A 20,039-nucleotide genomic window follows, 5' to 3' on the forward strand; every position below is an offset into this window, starting at 1 on the left:
GATGACCGTTTGTTCAGATCCTTAAATATTTTTTAAGAGCATGATCTTTAATGGCTGCCCAGGATTCTGGTCACGTGGATGTACCGTACTTCACCAGTGCCCTAGACATTCAGGCTGTGTCTGAGTCTTCATTATTCTTAATTATGTAGCAGTGATATCTCTGTTTCACACTGACAACATCTTAGCTTGTCCTCACAGGCACTGGTGCATGTGAGGCCCAGAGAGGTCATATGGCCTGTCCAAGGCCACACAGCGAGTAAGTGGAGGTCCCAGCCATCTGGCCACAAGGCCAGCTGCCTCTCCTGAGGCCCAGACAGGGTAGGCACAGGTATGATGCAGGGATGCTGGTGACAGTTGGCTCCCAACATGTTGGCTTGGGGAGAAAAGAGCCAGTGGGGTTTCCCAGTGAAAGGCTGCTCTGGGTGCTCTGCAGTGCCCCCACTTGAGAGAGGCCACACTGCTCCCTGCCCCTACACAGCAGCAAGCTGCCTGCTCCTGTGCCCCTTCCCCCACCTCCCTGGACAGTGGCAAACTCAAGCCTGTGTTCTAGGGCTGAGGGGGAGGTCTTGGGAGCTGTAGGGGAGGCTATGGGGGAGTGAGGCAGGTGGGCCAAGCAGGCTTAGGTAAGCAGCCCCCACATGCAGGGGGACAGGAGCTGTGCCTTGCAGTGGCCTTGCTGTTACTGAGGAGGCCTCACAACCAAGCTCTCTCACCCCCACTCAGGGCACTTTTCTCTTCCTCCCCAAAAAGTCACTCCCTAAAAACAACTGCCTCATCCTTAGCTTGAACTCCCTTCCTCCAAGAGGTGTATGGAGGGGCCAGCATGACCGATTAGGGCCCACATTAGACTTAGCACAGGTGTCCCCCTCTTGCTGTCTCTGCCACTTCCTGGGGTCCCTGGGCCTTTGTCCCTTTGCAAGAGACCTTTCAGTTTTGACCTTTATGTGGTTTTCTCTAACAGGCAACCATTGGGATTGACTTCTTGTCAAAAACCATGTACTTGGAGGACCGTACGGTAAGTTCCTGATGTTAGAACTGGGAGGACGGGGAGGGTTCCTTCGGGCTTGTCCCCTGGGACCCTTAGCTGGACACCACTGAGAGCCCATGCCACCCTGGGGCCAGAGCTGGCCGGGCCAGCATCACAGAGCCTGCCCCCCCCCACCCTACTGACCCCTCTGCCCCGGCCCTGCCCTTCCTGTGACAGGTGCGACTTCAGCTCTGGGACACAGCTGGCCAGGAGAGGTTCCGCAGCCTGATCCCCAGCTACATCCGGGACTCCACCGTGGCTGTGGTGGTGTACGACATCACAAGTGAGTGAGGGACCGTGCCCAAGGGAGGGTGGCCCACAGCGGCTCCAGGGCCCAGGTGCAACCTCAGGCATACCTGCATGTAAGAGGATACTTCAGAATGTTTATGAGAAAATGGAATGAAAAGTTAATACAAATTTTTCCATGAACGTTTTGAAGACCCCTCGCACGTGCATGTGTATATGCACGTGTGCACACACGTGGCTGTCCCTGAATGCAGGAAGGCAGGTGCTCCAGGTGAGCTGCCCTTGAACACCAGCTTTTTTCCACTCTCCCCAACCTCCTGTGACAGGCACAGGTGTACAGGGCAGGGTATACAGGGCTTGTGCGTGGGGGTGAGCACACGCTCCCTGGGCTGCCCCTGCTCTAGCCCATCTTTACCCTCCCTCCCGCTGGCTGCCAGAAAGACCCCTAAGGAGTGACCTGTGTGTGTATGTTTGCATGGGAGGTGATGCTGGTCCCCAGCCAACCCTGATCCAGCCGCAGCTGGCACCCAGCTCCTCTTGAGAGCCCCTGAGGGCCTGTGGGTGGGTGCCCTTTGTGTGTGCTGTGGCTTTGCCAGCTACAGCGAGCATACTGGATAGGCCTGCACAGCCTCCAGGGAGGCTCTGGGGTGGGGTTGGGGGGAGGGGCAAGGCAGAGCCTGGCTGCCTGGTCTAGTGGAGTATGCTGGTGAGCCCTCATCTGTGGTCACACCTGAGGCAGGCCCACAGCCCTGAAGTTACACAGGGAAGTATGCCTGCCCCTGCCATGCCAGCCTGCTGCCCTGCTCTGCCCACCCCACTCTCCATGCCTCTCCCTGAGCACAGGCTCATTCCACACCTGAGCGCAGGTGGGAGCTGGCCCCTCGAGGGCCTGAGCTCACCCTGCCTGCCACCCAGTCGAAGGGAGACTGGGCTGTGGGAAACAGGCCTCCCAGGACAGGCTCCTCCCCTTCCCTTGGGCATGCAGGCTGCCGAGTGGCAGATACCGCCTTGTGACAGCACCTCTTGGCAAGCCCTGTCAGTCTTCCAAGTGAGGCGGGGCTGCCAGAAACAGCCTTGCCACTTCTGGAGTTTTCAGTGCTTCTGGCTCCCTTGATTCTGGCCTCAGGGCTGCCTTTCCCTTCCTCCTACTTGCAGAGCCTGAGGGTGCTCTTCAGAAGCTCCTCTGGCCTTTCCCAAGCTCTCCTCAGCCCCCAGTGGTGGGGAGGCTGCTCTGTAGGGCCCCTCCTTCCCTACAGGCTGCTGTGGCTCCCTCTACTTCCCCCCCACCACTATTTCCAAGCTCAGCCTAGCCCAGTGCACCCATTTTTCTCTCTGCTGTGAGCCCCCAAAATCAGGTCTGACTCTCAGGCAGCCCCTAAAGCTACTTGTCCATGCAGCAAATCATGACACAGTGACCTTCCAGATAAGGTGTCTTCTCTCCCCCAAAGGGTGGCTGAGAGGGCTAGGGGCTCTCTGGGGCTGCAGGTCAGTTTCCCGGTTCCCTCTAGAGGCCCCAGCCCAGCCGAGCTATGTGGACTGTGCTTCCACTCCTCCTGGGGTGTCTGAGGGGACATGCTTACCCTGCCCCTGCTCCCGGCCCCACACCTCCCCTTCCCACCTCCAGATGGGAGCTGGCCCTCACTCCCAGTTTATCTCCACTTTCTGTCTCCAGATCTCAACTCCTTCCAACAGACCTCTAAGTGGATTGACGACGTCAGGACAGAGAGGGGCAGTGACGTTATCATCATGCTGGTGGGCAACAAGACGGACCTGGCTGACAAGAGGTAGGTACCAGGGCATAGAGGCACAGAATCCTGGGATGCACAGGTGGCAGGTCTGTGCTTCTGACCTGTCCCCATGTATCCAGGAAAGGCCCCTTGATACACCAGGAGTTTTAAGAACACCTGGTAGACCCTTCACCCTGTGTGGCTAATCTCTGAAGCCCCCCTCTAGTACCACTAGGCAGAGGAAGGCACCCCTCTGTGTGCTGTCTGCCTGCCCAGCAGCACACGGTCTGGGGCCCCGCCATGGGCACAGCACAGCCCCAGACACAGCAATCCCCAGGCCCCAGTGGCTTCTGCATGTGCTTCGTGTCTCTGCCCCCATGAGATTCCTGCACTAGTGTGTGGGGGGGTATGAGCTCCCTGGTCCCCAGGTGTGAGCGTGGGGAATGTCTGTAGGCCACGAACCTGCAGCTCGCTCAGCCTGGCTCATCACTGTGTCTGGGCACAAAGCTTTCTCTGAAGAGGCTTCTCTAGGGCTGACTCAGGTGCATTCCATCCATTTGTCCACTCATCTCGTGGCTCTGACTGGGGCAGATAAAGCAACAGGTCATGGCCTCCAGCAAATCAATGTGGGCTTCTCGCAGGGTCCCCTGACCCTGTAGGGAGTAACATGTATTAGACCCTGTGTTACTAAAGGGCTGTCATCGAAATAAAGAGAACTGGGCTCAAATCTAAGCTCCTTTGCTAAGTAGCTTTGTGGCCTTGGGGAGTCACTTTTAACCTCAGTGTTGTCATTTGGGAAAGGGGATGGATAATACCACCGAGGGAGGCAGTATATGGCTCACAGCTCTTCACAACTGTAGGACGGGCAGGTGTGGGACAGCCCTACCCCAGACCCGCTCCAGGGCCTGCTCCTAAGCTGAAGGACACTGGGGAGGGAGTAGGGAAAGGGGCTGGTGTCCTGCTGAGCCCTGGGTCCCCTTCACCCTGGAGGGACCCCTGGGATCAGAACCTGTCCTGAGGGCTGACTGAGGGGCCTGGTCAGCTCCTCTGCCCTGCCGGGCGGGTCCCTCCTCATCTCAGGTTACTCCCTCTGTCTCTGCTGAACTGATCTTCCGTCTCCCCTCATCTCCAGGCAGATAACCATCGAGGAAGGGGAGCAGCGTGCCAAAGAACTGAGCGTCATGTTCATTGAGACCAGCGCCAAGACTGGCTACAACGTGAAGCAGGTGAGGACACTCACAGCTGGTGCTGGTCCCCCACGGCCTGGCTCAGAGGCCCATGCTGGGTTCTGGGTGTGGTCAGCCTCAAGTTCAGGCCTGCCAGGCCTGAGAGGCCGGTGACCAGGTTGGGGCAGCCAGCCAGAGCACCCATAAACCCAGTCCGTGGGGGAGCAAGCTGACTTCCAGAGTTGGCGGAGCACATGAGAAGGAAGCAGCATCAACTGGGGGGCAGGGGGTGTCCGGAGAATGTCAGTCACTAACCACTCTAGCAGCGACCAGCCATGGGCCCTTGTAGCCATGAGGGTGTCTGGTCCCCGCCTCCAGGTGGCTGAAGGAAGCAGGGGTTCCCTAGCATCTCCCCTCACTTCGGATGAGGGGGCAGGAAACACAGTCTCATAAGCATTTGGGACTCATGCCTCTGCACTTGGCAGTGCTCAGGGCCGTGCAGGGCAATACAGATGAGGAGGAAAGAGCCCACCCATGGGGTGGTTGGAGCTCCAGAGGGGAGAGGAGCTGGGGTTAGGCCGAGCCCTGCAGCAGGGCGCTTGCCTGGGTCCATAGACCCCCACATAGCCCGTGGGTGGGATTCAGTGGGTCAGTGGACCTGGGCTGAAAAATCATACACCTTTATTTTCACTGACCTCTAACACTCACATCTTTAGCATTTGCATCAGTGCTAGTGCAGGTGACAAGACTCAGTGATGTCAGCAGTACCTGTGGCTTTAGCATCGTCAGCTCCATGGTGTTCCTTCATTGCTGCGCAGTGCTGCGGGTGTCTTGCACTTTGCATGCATCGTGACTTCAGTGTCACAGTGATTACTCGCGTCGCTCAGTGCACTCGTAAGCGGCACATATGCACTAGTCACACATCTGTATCTTCAAATATTTTAGAAGTTTATTTCAGTACTAACTTTTCCTTTATGTCATACATAATCAATTTTACACACTTAAAAGGAGTCCATAGGCTTCATCCGACTGCCAAAGGAGTCTTTGGCTCAAAAAAAGGTTAAGAGCCCGGCCTTCAAGGGTGAGGAGGACTTGGAGAGGTGGCGAGGAGGGAGGGCATTCCGAGCAGCGGGGCAGCAGCAGGGGTGCCTGTGATGTGGGAGGGGACGCTGAGTGAGGGGCACGGCTCGGCTTGGTCTCCCTGCTGCCCTGCCACCCAGCATTGCCCAGAACACTAGACAGGCTGCCTGTGCAACATGGGCCTTCTGTATGCAGTGATGGCTCAGCCCGTGCGGACAACACTGGTGGCAATGGGAGCAGGTGGCAGAGGAGTGGGAGGAAACAGAGTGGGAGGGGTACTGTGGCGACATTACCATGGCCCTGAAGCTCTCAGGACTCAGTGTCCCCATCCCAATTGGAGTGCCCTCACCATGGCTCCATTCACTCCCACCTGCTTCCCAGTCTCCCTCATGTCAGGCTGAGACTGCTATGGTGTCTCGTGGAGGAGGGACCATGCCCTGGAAGCCTTCAGGAGAGACTGGGCTGCTGCTCTTCACAGGCCCCTAATGAGAAGTTATAGGAAGCGGGGAGCAGAGGACGGCACCAGGCTGTCCATAGCGTAGGTAGCGTCTGCCCCATTGGTCAGAGATAGGAGGAATGACCCAGGCCCCCGTGCCCTCTCCCACTTCTTGTAGGGAACCCCCTCTGCACCCCTCTTACAGGGGTCCAGCACCCTGCTGGGCCCACAGGTACTTGCCCACTTTGGCCTTCACTGCCTTCAGCCCTGTCCCCCAGCCTGGGTGCTCAGGTAGGGCTGGGCTCTGGGGTGAGATTACCCTGTCCTCAGAGAGCTCATGCAGTGGAGGTTACAAGCCCAGAGTCCTCCAAGCTCTTGCAGTTGGTATTTGTGGGCAGAGTAGGGAGTATTCATGTTAGTCCATTTGGACTGCTGTAACAAATTACTGCAGACTGGGTGACTTACAACAATAGGAATGTGTTGCTGACAGTTCTGCAGGTTGGCAAGTCCAGGATCAAGGCACCAGCAGATTCAGCATCTGGTGGGGGCTTCCTCTTCATAGATGACACCTTCTGGTATCCCTGGTGGAAGGGTGGACAAGCTCCCTCAGGCCTCTTTTATAATGCACTCATCCAATTCGTGAGGGTTCTGCCCTCTTGACTAATCACCTCCTAAAGGCCCCCCTTCTTAATACTATTGCACTGGGGTTTAGGTTTTAACATAATGAATTTTGGGGGTCACAAAGATTCAGAATTTTCTGTGCCTTGTACTTCCACCTTGTACTTGTCACTTCCAAGATTCCTTCTCTGTCAGCACCCCACCTGCCACCTGCCCCAGCTCACATGCACACAAACCACACACACATCATTTTTCCCCCACACACAGACTCATGCACAGGAAACCATATGTATGTGTGCACACACCACACACATTCACATTCCCCACACTTACACACACCACAGATTCACATCCACACATACCGTGCTCACACACATGCACACACATACCCACACACCCACAGACAACACACATACACCCCTATACCCAGTACACACGTGCCGCTAACACATACACATCCAAGCACACCTTATCATGTTCACACTGCCAGTGCCCCTCACACTCTCAGAGAAATCTTGCCACTGTGATGGTTGGCCCTGGTTCCAGTGTCCTGCTGCCTCGACACCATGGACTGGCAGGACTCCCTGAGGACAGAGTCCTTTGTCTCAAGGGAAGCTCAAAAGTCAGTCCTCCACATCTGGTCCCCGTGAGGGCAGTGGACAGAAGCCCTCCTGGGGGCCCAGACTGTTTTCTGTACCAGAGTAGGTCCGTTGCAGTCACTGCCGTGACCCCCTTACCCTGGTAACCCTGTGGCCAGCCTATCTTGTGAGAAGCCACAGCTTTGTTCTTTCCTTCCACAAACCACATGCTGAGGCCCACCTGGGCCTGCTGCAGTGGAGGAGCTGGGGGTGAGGAGAGTACTTGGGAGAAGCCCTGCCCTTGAGGGTACACAGTAAAGCCCAAGGTCAGGATGAGAAGAGGTGGGAGGGGGAGACTGTGGCAAGAGCAGGGCAGGCCAGGGTGGGGCTCATGCTGCATCTCCCATCTCTCCAGCTCTTCCGACGTGTGGCTTCGGCTCTGCCCGGGATGGAGAATGTCCAGGAGAAGAGCAAAGAAGGGAGTATCCTTTTCCTTTGATAAGGGAGTGAAAAGATGTGCTAGAGAGCCATTTATTCACTTAGTATTGTGGCATGGTGGATGAACAGTCACCTGGTCTCCAGCCTTCCCAGGGGGGCAGGCGCATGTGGCCTGGGCCGCCTCTGTACAGGGCCGGACTGAACTCCGTGTTCTTTGAATCCCTGGCCAGCTCTAACCATCTATACTCCTTCTTCCAAAACAGCATGGGGATACTAAGGGATGGGCACAGAGTTCTGGTGGGGACGGGGACTGAGAAGTGCTAACTCTGCCCTTCTTCACAAAGAACATGGATTTGTAATTCATGAATACGAGCAGAGTCGTCACTACAGGGAAGCCTTCTGTACACTCAGGGCATGATTTCAACATGTTCCAGTCCACTGTACATGAGACAGCTCCCCCCACAGAGGCCTCCTCCTGTGTCCTGCCTGCCTTCTGTGCCCAGCCCTGCACAGCCCCTTTAGCTCCCCACTGCTCTGTGGAACAGGGTCACCACTCACATAGTCCAACCTAAACCTGAGGCGACACCTAGATGCTGACATTGAGGTTCAGAGAGGTCGTCTGGTTTGCCCAGTATCACACAGCATGTTAGGATTCACACTGAGGCTTGCTCCCTCCATATCCAGCCCAATCCATTCTGGGACACTGTCCCTCAAAGGGCATTTGAGAAGATCAGATAAGAACTGTTTTGGTGGGTCAGGGCATTGCCCCCAGACTGGCCCTCCTTGTGCCTACTCAGATGCACCTGCCCGAATAAGCCTCCAGAGCCTGGGCACTTATGTCCCTGGCCTGTGTCCTTCAGAATGCAGTCTGTCCCCACAAAGCCACTTCCCAGCATCTTCCACTCATCCCCACAGGCCTCTGAGGGTGAACACCCATGACAGGTCAGAGAAGGGCCCCCGAGAGGTCAAAGGGCACCTTCAGGCTGATGAGGGTCAAAGCCAAAGAAACAGGTAGCCTCATGTTGAAAGCCAAAGAGGAGCCGACATCGCCACGGTGCTTGTCCCTCCCCCTCTGCCTGATGCAGCCTGGTGCTGGGGTTGGGGACAGGATCAGGCCAGATGATGGGAGCTTCAAGGCTGCAGCAAGGGGAAGCCTGAGACAGGCCGTACGGGAAGTTGGGCCCTCTCTAGCCTTCCTCAGGGAGCTCCCAGAGCAGACTTAAGACCCCATCTGGATGGGTCAGGAAAGTCTGCCATAGAGCAGGTGCCCCAGCAGTCCTGTGGTCTGTGCATCCCCAGAGGAAGAACAGTGGCCAAGAGGAATATAGGTATGAGGAGTATCTCCTGATGGGTCAGTGATGAGACTCCAATTAGAAATGAGGAAACTGAGGCTCAGAGGCTTGTCAGGGACATCCTATGACTCTCAGTAGCAGAGCTGGGCTCCAGACCTCAGGGGAGTTCCCCCATGGTGTCACCTGCCATATGGGGGCCCCTTTGAGGGGCCAGGAACCTATAAAGGCCAATCTGCAGGGCAAAGTTAAGAGCAGGACCAGGGGAGAGGAGGAGAGACAAGGTGCAGGCAATTCCTGCAGCACCTGCTGGTGAAGAAAAGGGTGGCAGCAGCCTGCTCCATTCCTGCCAGCTCTGGAGGCACAGAGACTGGCCGGGGGTGAGTGGTGACCACTTCACTCATATTCTCCCACCGTGGGGGCCCACAGTCAGTTCATGCTGGGCTCGGGGTCCAGGGTGACAGCTAATACGTCATCATCCTGCTGTGCTCAGCATCTCACCCAGCTGTAGGTGACCCCTGGGCCCTGAGGAGAAAGAGTACAGGGTATATAGCAAGCAGACCACACAGGGCAATTATGGTCTGTGTCCCTTTCTTCACCCTCTCACACTGTGCAGGAGTAACTGGGAGCAGACCCCAGAGATCCTAGAAGGGACCAGGTGGAGGCAGCCGCCACTCTGGTTCAGCTGGGCTGGTGCACTGGCGCTTCTGTTTACTGATGGCTCAAATCCAGATGTTTCATTGTCTTTTTGTGACCGGCCGTACCGTGCTCAGCGGCCATCCTTATATAGGATCCGAACCCATGGTGGGAGCACTGCTGAAATCCAGATGTTTCAAAGGTGTGTACTTTAGGGTCACATTCAGAAGGACAGCTATGCCTCATCTTCACACCCAAGACAAGTGGCCTCCCTCAGGGGCTGCCCCTCCTCCAGCCCCCTCCCCCTTGTCCTGTGCTCTCTAAACAAGAGGGGCTGAGAGGCCACAAAATGGCAGTGCCACCAGCCCCTCTCAGGGTCTGCATATACAAGACTCCTCTCTTGCTTTCTGCCCAAACACAGTATGCCTCCATCTTACGGACCCTGGCCTCTTTTTGGTGAAGACTGGCATGTGAAAAGTAACAGCTTAACATGGGCACCTCATGAAGTGGTTCTAAGCAGACTAGGACAGTGATACCCCAAACAGGGTAGAGCATGCCCAAGGCCTCCCAGTGGTTAGTTCAGAGCTGTGCACAAAGCCAGATGATTGGCTCCCACAGGCATTGCACTCTCTAACGGAGCTGTGGGTGCTGTGACGCCTCAGACGTGGACAGGATTGTGTAGCCAGTCGAGTAGGAGGCACTGGCATAGGGGAAGCATAGCCAGCATTTTGGGGCACGTTTGTAACAGCCTGTCTGGGTCCACCCGTCACTGTTCCAGGAACCAGAGAGAGGAGGCAGGTGCACTGAGTGTGGTCTGCAAGGGGCCACACCTGATCCAGAGAGAACAGTCAGATACACTGTGACCCTCCCTGCTGAAAAGGCACATGTCTGGAGACTTCTGGGAAACTTCCACAGTGAGTTTCCTCCTCTCGGGCATTATTTAGACACGGGTCCACTAAGTGTTCCCCATCCTTTTCAGTCAGCAGGCAACCCCTGAGCACTGCATCTCAGCAGCACGTGGCATCACAGGGAAGGCAATGACACTGAATGAGAGAGTATGTGTGAAAGATCCCAGCAGGTGATCTAGACCTGTGCTCCCCAGTATTGCAGCCACGTGTGACTGTTTACATTTAAATGAGTTAAAATTAAATTCAATTAAAAGTTCATTCCTCACTTGCACTAGCCACATTTCAAGTACTCAGTCGCCCATGTTGCTAATGGCTACCGTATTGTACAGTGTAAGTACAGAATATCTCCCATCATTGCAGAAAGTTCTTTTGTATAATGCAGCTCTGGAAATATCAGAAGAATGGCATCTCAGCTCTCTGTGCATTGGTAGTCTCCCAGAGAACTTGTTAAAAATACACCTCCTGGGCTCATCCCCAGATCTACTGAAGTAGGGCCCAGGGAGCTATATTTTTAACAAGTTTCCCAGGAGATTTTGATGCAGCAAAGTTGAGCACATTGCTGTGTAGTGTATGGGAGCATGCTGATTCAAGTTGCATGTGAGAAGATTTTTTTTTAATGGCGGTCAGGTAACTTAAACATTAGGCAAAATGTGATGCTATAATAGGGGTCATCTTTCCAGCTGGACCAGTGGTTTCCAACTGGAAGTGATATTTCCCCCTCTCCTAATGGTAATGTCTTCAGATGATTTGGATTGTCACAGTGGGTGGGAGGGCAGGTGTTACTGACCTCTAGGTAGAGGTCAGGGGAGAGTTTCGAAGACTTTTTTCAAGATGGCGGTGGCTGCGGCGGCTGGCGCGGAGTAGCTGAAGTGGAAAAGGCGGCCACTGGGCCTCAGGCAGCCGGGAAACTTGTGGACCTTCCTCTCCCCATCTCTTAAGGGAGGACCGCTGCTGCTGGCCGGTCGTGGGGGGTGACCGCCACTTTGCCCCCGGCAGGAGAGGCTGCCTCACTTACAGGCAACAGCTTTGAAGTGTGGAGCAGAAAAAGAACTGTTTCTTAGCTGCAAAAGCGAGTCTCTAAACAGGGAACACGGCGCCAGGGCTGCTGTGGATGCAGACAGGATCCCGGAGGCCGGGGCTGCTCTGAAGGCGGCCAGCTGCCCTATTCAGGATTCGAGGTTTCAGGCTGGCATTAAAGAAGATTCCTGGGAGCGCCCGAGCCGCGCCGCGACGGAACAGCCCGAGGCGGCAGCGGCCGAGAACAGGGAAGGCAACAAACCAGAGTCAGAGAGCGAGCACCCGACCTGGCACAACCCTGTGAGTGACCCTTGGCCCAGCTCTGTTCGGGGGGCGGATGCCCATCCGGCTCCCGCCTGCACCAACAGGCCACTCACCGCCCCGGGGCTGCCGCCATTTTCCCAGGTGCGGGCAGCTCCGCCCGGCTCGGCCGTCACTGAGCCTTCCCACTTGCTTGGCCCGGTGCGGGGCTTTCTGGAGCCTGCGGGCCAGCCTCCCCTCCCACTCCCTCCGTGGTTCTCTGGCGGGGCTGGTGGCGGGGGGCGTCCCCGGCCAGTGTCGGGAGGGCAAGGAAGTACGGGCGGGCCGACTGTCACTCCACCACACCCTGGACACCGGCCCCCAGTAAACTTCCTGTTACTGGGAGGCAGATACCTTCTCTGCGGCCACCAGTTTGGAAAAAAGCCTAACGAATTTCTGGTTGGGAATAGTGTGGTAGGAGAGTTCCCAGGTCCGCTTGAACCTGCCGGAGAGCAGGCTGCAGGCGGGCGCTAGACGCGGTTTATACCGGGGGGATACAAAGGTGAACAAGACCCGAAAAAGATCTATACAGTGCTACAAAGGCACACAGAGAGACCAGTCGTCTGTGCCTAGCAGAAACCTGGTAGACTTCCTGGGCGAGGCGGTGCCGAGCAGGGTCTTGAAGGCCCAGCTGATAGACGAGGGGTGCAGAAGACACGCCCCAGCCCAGCACAGTGCGCACAGAGTGGGGAGATGTGCGGCCAGGGAGGCGGAGACTCGATAGAAACCACACACCCGGTGGGGTCGCCACTGCACGATCTAACAGCCTGGGCCAGAGCACACAGAACGGGGAGAAGTCCTGCACAGGAAGTGAAAGCTCAACAGAGATCACACACCCTGTGGTACGTGATCCACCAGCCCAGCAGAGTCCAAGCTGACCAGAAAGGTGGCTCCCCGGAGAAGCCCAAGACCTGAGGCAACCACACACACAAGGCACTAGAGGCCAACTGAGCAGTCACGGAGGGAGCCATACGAAATTGGCAACCACAGCAACATCCTAGTTAGTCATTAGTCTCAAACCGGTGGACTGTGAAACCCCCTGCCACAATGAATAAACACCAAAAAAAAGATACCAGAAATACAAAAAATCAAGAAAGTACACCACCAAAAGTTAATAAATCTCAAACTCTAGATCCTATAGAACAAGAAGCCCTTGAAATAACTGACAAGGAATTTCGAGTGATAAGTCTAAGGAAACTGAATGAGATACAATAAAACTCAGCTAGACATCATGATGAAATGAGGAAAAGTATACAGGATCTGAAAGAGGAAATGTACAAGGAAATCAATGTCCTGAAAAAAAATGTAGCAGAACTTGCTGAACTGAAGAAGTTATTCAGCGAAATAAAAAACACAACGGAGAGTTTAACCAGCAGGCTTGTCGAAGTTGAAGAGAGAACCTCTGAACTTGAAGATGGGCTGTTTGAAATAACACAAGCAGACAAAAAGAAAGAAAAAAGAATCAAGGACATTGAAGAAAATCTGAGAGAGATATCAGACAACCTTAAGCGATCAAATATCCGAGTCATGGGTATTCCAGAAGGGGAGGAAAATGGAGATTCTATTGAAAACATATTCAACAAAATAGTGGCAGAAAACTTCCCAGGTATAGGAAAAATCACAGATCTTCAGATCCAGGAAGCTCAACGATCTCCAAATGTATTCAACCCAAAAAGACCTTCTCCAAGACATGTCATAGTCAAATTGGCAAAACTCAGAGACAAAGAGAGAATCTTAAAAGCTGCAAGAGAGAAGCGTCAAATCACCTATAAGGGAGCCCCAATCAGGTTAACATCAGACTTTTCATCACAAACCCTAAAAGCTAGAAAGGAATGGGATGATATTTTCAAAATACTAAAAGACAAAGATTGCCAGCCAAGAATACTCTACCCTGCAAGGCTATCCTTCCGAAATGAGGGGCAAATAGTATATTTCTCAGACAAACAAAAACTGCGGGAGTTCACTACCACACGACCACCCTTACAAGAAATCCTCAAGGGAGTACTGGGTTTGGTTCCTGAAAAATAACTACCACTGCCATAAAAACCCAAGAAAAATCAATACCCACTAGTATAATAAAAATGGCATTCATGAAGAGAAAACAAGCAAACAAAAACGCTATCTACAACCTAAGGAACCAACAAACACAGAAACCAAACAGTAAATCAGAAAGCAAGGAACAAAAGACACTTAAGACAACCAAACAACCAATAAAATGCTAGGAATAAATCAACACCTTTCAATACCAACTCTTAATGTAAAAGGCTAGGTAGAGGTCAGGGGTGCTGCTACTAAACATCCTACGTGAACAGGGCAGACCCACAACAAAGAATCTTCTGGCCCAAGATGTTGGTAGTGTTGAGGTTTACGAGCACAGCCCTGGGGTCAGCTAGCCTTGGGTTTGCACCCAGGCTCCTCAGCTTGCTAGCTGGAAGATGGGTGTTTTACTCGCCACCCCCTGGGGGTCTAATGTTGAAGTGAGGTAGTGTATTTACAGTGCTCAGCGCAGCACCTGGAACAGGGTAGGTGTTCAGTACTACCAGAAAAGATCTCAGAGAGGAAGTGACTGTTGCCTGAGCCCTCAACCAAAGAACAAGGACACTTTTCACAGGTGTAATAGGGAGAAAGCCTGGTTATGGGGTAGGCGGCATCATTTCAGAAGGAAAGAACAGCATGAGCAAAGGAAAGCATAAGATGTGTTTGAAGAAGGGGAAATCTGGCTGACAAAGTCTTGGTGTGTGATCGAGGGAAGGGGATGAGCTAGTGCTAACTTGTGGGAGGCCCTAAATGCCAGGATGAGAAATCCATGGAAGTTGTGTCTCTGTAGCAGAGTATGACATGACCATCACCAGAGCTGGCTTTGGGAAGCTACCATGCTGAGAGAGAGCTGGGTAGGAGAAGACCAGGAGACCCTAGCAAGGCCTGCCCCAGGCCAACAGTGCAGAAGGGACTAGGGCTACCATAGAACCACATCTGGCAGAGAGAAACAGCAGGACATTCTTGGCAATGGGTTTGCCAGAAACCACAGGGAGTGGAGAAGTAGGTGTGTTTGACTGGAGTAGAGAGGACAAAAGGTGGATTGCAGTGGGCAGTGGAAAGGCAAATCCTTATTATCTATTTACTTACTTATACCCTGCCATGGTATAAAAAGTATGTGTGTATGTATTTATTTGCACATACATACACACAAACAAGATAAAATTGTATCTGTATATGTGTGTACACATACGTAGGGAATATAAAGGTAGGAGAAATCAGAGATAAAGTCATTCAAAATATATATAGGCTGTGGCTGAGTGGTTGTTAGAGGTGGCCAGAAAGTTAGCTGTGAGCTTCCTAACAGTCAAGGCAAAGAGAGAAGATATGCTCTTCAGGAGAAGCATGGCTTTTCACAGTACTTGAGCCAAAAGAATCTCTCCTGTCGTCCTCAAGTAGGGGCCACAAAAACATCCCTAGGATGCCGGCAATGAGTCCCATAGCAGAGCTTCTTATACCTCCTGCCCCATTCATCCCTGTCCCAGTGCTATCCTACAGCAGGCACCAGAGCCCAGTCCACGAAGCAATTCTGTGAGATACCCGAGGGCCTGATCCTCAGCTGTAATTAGATCTGGCTTAATGCAAGGCTAAAATTTCAAATAATTAAAGTATTGGCTTGCAGCCTGGTGAGGAGGGCAGAAACAGCCTGGCCATGCATTTTGAACCTGGTGGTTCTGGTAAGTGCTTCCCCAGTCCATAGCCCCCAAGGGCACCAATGGAGAGGGCTGGAGGGGTGCTGAGCTTAGGCCCTAGGATGTGGCTTCTCACAACAGCCATCTGCAGGATCTAAGTGTCATGCTCTGACAAAAGCTTGAGGAGTCGATGCTCCTGCTGCCAGCTAGGCAAGGCCAACATACCCCTGTGCTTTGAGATGTGAGCATTCATGCCCGGCCCGGTGAGCACCGCACCTCCTGTGTGCTGTGGCGGGGAGAGGGGGTGACAGGTAATAGGGCTGAGGCCATGGCTGGGATGGTGTGGTGATGGTGATCCCACAGCCCAGGACAGGCTTTGCTTTTGGTGGACAGGGGTTAGGGGAAGTGGGCAGGTGGAGGGAAGAGGAGGAGGGGTGGGAGCCGCATCCTTCTGTCCCAGCAAGCCAAGAGCCTAATCCCTGGGTGTTTGCAGAGGGACAGAGCAGCAGCTAAGGGGTGCACAGGACGATGAGCCAGGGTGGCAGCCTGTCCGTGAGAGTCATCTTCCTTAGCCCAGCTCCTGCAGTGATTGACATCAAGCTGGACAAACCCCAAGAGCCCCCGGCCAGCGAGGGCGGCTGCTCCTGCTAATGCAGAGCACGACCCACCGGCTTCCCATGACACTACTTGCTTGTTGTGTTGCTTCCTATTGGTTAGCTTCCTAAGGGGGGTGGGAAATGAGTTTATCAAGATGGGAGGATTTTTCTTTTCTCTCTGTCTCTCGGAGTAGGGTGGGATGGGGAGGGAGGCTGGGCATCAGGGATCACATCACTCTAACAGCTGTTACTTAAACAACTATTTTTTGGTTTGGTTGTAATATATTGTACTTTATTAAGATTGCCAAAAACTTAAAATTTAAAAAAAAATTTAAATCATGTGTATACAACTTTCTGCCAGATAAAAATGTAGTCATTTTTATTTGAGGGATGTGCTTTTTGTTTTTGTATATTTGTAAACTTATAGAGAACCTTTTCCACACACCTCCCCCTTCCTGTTTGAACTATTCATCACCTCTGCCTTCCTCCCTCCCCCAGCCCAATAAATTAAAACTGAGCAATCTAATTAGGCCCCAATCCTGGGTCATTTGGTCCAGACCAACCAGCCCCCCCACCCCCCCATCCAGGCCCTACCTGCTTAAATCAAACATTGGTTGAACAAAACAGCCTCTGAAGAGGTCGTTCTGCCTGTCCTCTCATGGCCAGAGGGGGACATCAGCCATAGCCCAGAGCTGCAACTCAGGCCTGTGGACTGCAGGGAGCCCAGCAGCAGGTCCAAGGGGAATGCTTCTGCCTCTCCTTTCCTTTCCCTGAAAAGCCCTGAAGGGGGTCAAGGGCACAGGCAACCTTGTGTTCTGTGTGCTCACAGTGACCGGCAGAGCGAGAGGTCATTGGAAGGATGGGGTGCTGTTGGCAACTGTGAGCTTTATCCACGCGTGGTTCATAGATTGGGGCACTGTATATGGTTCGGAAATGTTCTTGCCAACCCACCATGTGGTCAGCACACGTAGCTGGGTTGAATCTAAGAAACAGTGTGTGACATTGGCAGCATGCAACCCTGAAGCCCTCCTCCTGGGATGTCAGGGAAGCTGGAGGCTGTGCCCCATGGAATTGGCCCCTCTGTGATTGGGGAAGGGAGAGTTGTCTGCAGAAACACCACCTTGAGAGAGAACATGTTCTCAGATCCGTGGTTACTAATATTGCTGAATACCGTTCAGGAAAAGCCAATTTCTTGATTTGTTTTCACCCCACTGGCATGGTAGAGTGAGGTCTTTGTGCACATATCTTTGTGGGTATTGTGGTTGCACTGTGACCACCTGAGGGTATGATGAAGGTGGGGTCTCCAGAAGGCTGCCCAGGGCACTGGGACCTGCCCCCAAAGAGGCATCCTTGACATTTTTGACTCATTCCTGAGAGTGGCTTAGTCCTGAAGGCCTGTAAAACTCTGAAAAGAACTCTCTCTTCTCACTAAGCAGTGTAACCCACCTTGGCCAGCATTCCAAATAGACCCAGACTCACTGCCCTGAGCCTGAACAACATCAGGCAGTGGGCAGCGACTCTGACCAAAATGTAAACCCTGCCCTCCCAGCTGGCATTGGTTCTTCCTCCAGGCTGCTGATGGGCAGATCATAGATGGGCTAAGTGACCGTCTGGGTGTGGCGGGGTGAATTCCTCCACAAGACAGGACTCCAGCAGGGTTGCTGGAATGCACTTTGGAACTTCTCAGAAACTAATCCAAAACGGCAGCCAGTAAGTGCAGCAGAAGCTCGCAGGACTGATATTTGTGCAGTGAGCCTGCCACACCCCGTCAGCTGCGAGGCTGTGTGTCACAGCTGACCTTTAGAGAGGACTCTATCTTCAGGTGAAGACGAAAGGAAGCCGGATTCCACTGAGCACCTCTTCCAGAAGGCAAGGACCAATGTACAAACATAATCCAATGTCATGTGTTTAGTTTTTATATGTGTGTACATAATTATATATAGAGATAGACTTGTGTATACACCTTCCACAAACACGTTCTCACACAGAGATACATGTGCTCAATGTATATTCTTGTTTTTCCTGCTCTCAAGTTGGAACTTGCATTGTGATAACAGTTTTGGAAATTCAAATGTACTTCAACGTGTTGAAATACGAAATACTTAATATTGTCAAATAACTTGTGATTGTCTTGCCATCAATAAAATAATGCATAGATGTGCTAAACTACAGGTAAAATAGCCCACAGGAATATCTCCACCATCTCTCTATGTCCTTATATGTATGGGTGTGCATGCCTGTGTGGGCCAGTTTCCCCCCACTGCAGACACACCCCCAAGTGGTGCTTGCTGGAAGAGTGCTTATTACTTCGTGAGAATTTATGGGAGTCTACGTTACAGTGTCCAGCCTGGTTGACAGTGAGAATTATTGCTATGGCCTCTGGGACAGCCCATTTACAAAGGGGGTCTGCACTGGGTCTCAGTGAATTTTCTTGGCACTAAGCAGTAGCTTTTCTTAAAACATCCTGTAAAATGAGGTAGAAACTCAGTTCAGTTCCCTTCTCATGTGCACACACCAAGGCACTGTGGACTGTTTCTCTTTGGCCTAGTGGAGGAGCAAGAGATGCAGCAGATGTCGTTTGGCTTGAAGTGGCCTTAGTGGGTCTGGCCTTTCCTAGCACACACGCAACATCCTCTCCGGAGTCCAGGCTCTCCCAACCCCATGGCCTCAGAGGATGGGGGTAGCTGCCTCCTCTGGTCCTCCCGTCTCAGTGGTGCCATGCCATGGCCCTTCTTTTCCTCAGGCCCAATTCCACCCCTCCCTTCCTGGGGTCTGTCAAGACAACCAGACCTCTTTCACAGAAGCATGCTGGCTCCTTGACTCTCATCTTGAGCATGTGTCATCACTGTTCTCTTGCTCGTAGGTAGGATCTAGATTCAGAGTTAAGGTTCACTGATAAAGTGGTCAGGTTCTCTTGAAGATGTCATGAAACTGCTTCCGTGTTCCCCCAGAGTATTGCATCTTTGCTGAATATAGATCCTTAGCAGAGGGCAGAGTGGAGGATTCCTTTTAGAAAATGATCTCAATTTAGTAATTCAGTCTGTCTTCCCAAAGACTACACCTGACCTCGCTGATGAGCGTGCTCTTCTTTTGGCACTCCTTTTCTTTGGGGATCTCAAAGAAAAGCTGTCAACAAAGCGCTTGATCCACAGGCATCAGAAAATTGAGTGTAAGATGAAAAAAGCAGGTAGCATATTTATAAATGTACATTCATGCCGAGACAAAGGTTTCCCATCAGCATCTTGAGTGCTGTAGCTGCAGTTACGTGGTCTGAGGTGAGTCTGCTTGGAGGTTATAAGCAACAATTTCCTTTGCTCAGAGGCCTCCCTGCTATTACTACCACCACTCTCTGTCGTCCTTAACATTCTATCACGTTCCCAGGCCTGAGGGGAGTAATGGCCAAATCAGATCAGTTCAAGGGGCTTGGGCAACAGAAACACAGATTGAAATGGTGGTAGCTAAGACTGCAGACGTATCTGGTTGCAGTGTGTCCATCATCCTGGTGACTAGTCAGTGCTGGGAGCCCCTGCCCTCAAGAACCAGGTGTGACAATAAAGGGATGGCACTGCTGGCTTCACCGTCCTGCAGGTAGAACAGCATCATTCCTTCACAGGACAGAAGGCAGGTGAGGCTGTCAGGTTATAAGACCACATAGCTGAGGACCATGAAGCATGTCTGAGCCACACGTGGGGCAGCTGAGCAGATGTCTGTGTGCACCAACCAAGCAGGGCTGTATGCTCACTCGTTTCCAAACTACCTCTCCCCAAAGAATGTGAGGCATGGTCACCTTGCTAAGCAGTGAGGCGGAGGTCTGCAAAGAAGGGCCAGTCCCCAAGTCTACTCTCGATTGTCTTGGGCACCCACCCAGATCAGGGCACCCTTTGAGTTTTTATTTGAAATTATTCTAAACCTTGGGATCTCAATGTGCAACCTCCTGGACTCGACCCCTGTTCTGGTTGACACTCCTAGGAGGGTATGGTTTATCAGGAAAACCTTGCAGCAGGGTTTAAATGGATCCTTCAGGAGGTGGGAAGTCTCCCTAGCAGCAAAGTCCAGCCTGCATCTCGTGGTGTGTCAACTTCTCCCCTCAATTTCCCCTCACCCATCCCTTTAAAGTGATTGGTTGTGAGGAGCACAGAGGGTGGCATTTCCATCTCTTACAGGCTCAGAAGGCTTCGTGGCCACACTGACTTTACATTAAACTGTGTAAAATGTGGAAAAGACTCAGCATGTTGGTCAAACAATAAACTGTCTTAATTCTCAACACAAAGCCTCTTGTCTAATGTTTCTAAGTGGCACAATCATGTAT

At 52.8% G+C, this 20,039-nt stretch overlaps 1 protein-coding gene across 1 annotated transcript in view; it reads left to right on the forward strand.

The window, feature by feature from the left end:
* The window catches only part of LOC134391190 (ras-related protein Rab-6B), a 63,280-nt gene extending 47,424 nt beyond the window's left edge, over positions 1-15,856 (forward strand). The window contains exons 3-5 of the mRNA XM_063115156.1: positions 962-1,015; positions 7,294-7,360; positions 15,721-15,856. Coding sequence (XP_062971226.1) covers positions 962-1,015; positions 7,294-7,360; positions 15,721-15,785 — 186 coding nt within the window. The 3' untranslated portion in view covers positions 15,786-15,856. The remainder of the gene's footprint in view (positions 1-961; positions 1,016-7,293; positions 7,361-15,720) is intronic.
* The last annotated feature ends 4,183 nt before the right edge of the window (positions 15,857-20,039 follow it).

This window comes from Cynocephalus volans, chromosome 11, assembly GCF_027409185.1.
Source record: "Cynocephalus volans isolate mCynVol1 chromosome 11, mCynVol1.pri, whole genome shotgun sequence".
NCBI classification, from domain to species: domain Eukaryota; kingdom Metazoa; phylum Chordata; class Mammalia; order Dermoptera; family Cynocephalidae; genus Cynocephalus; species Cynocephalus volans.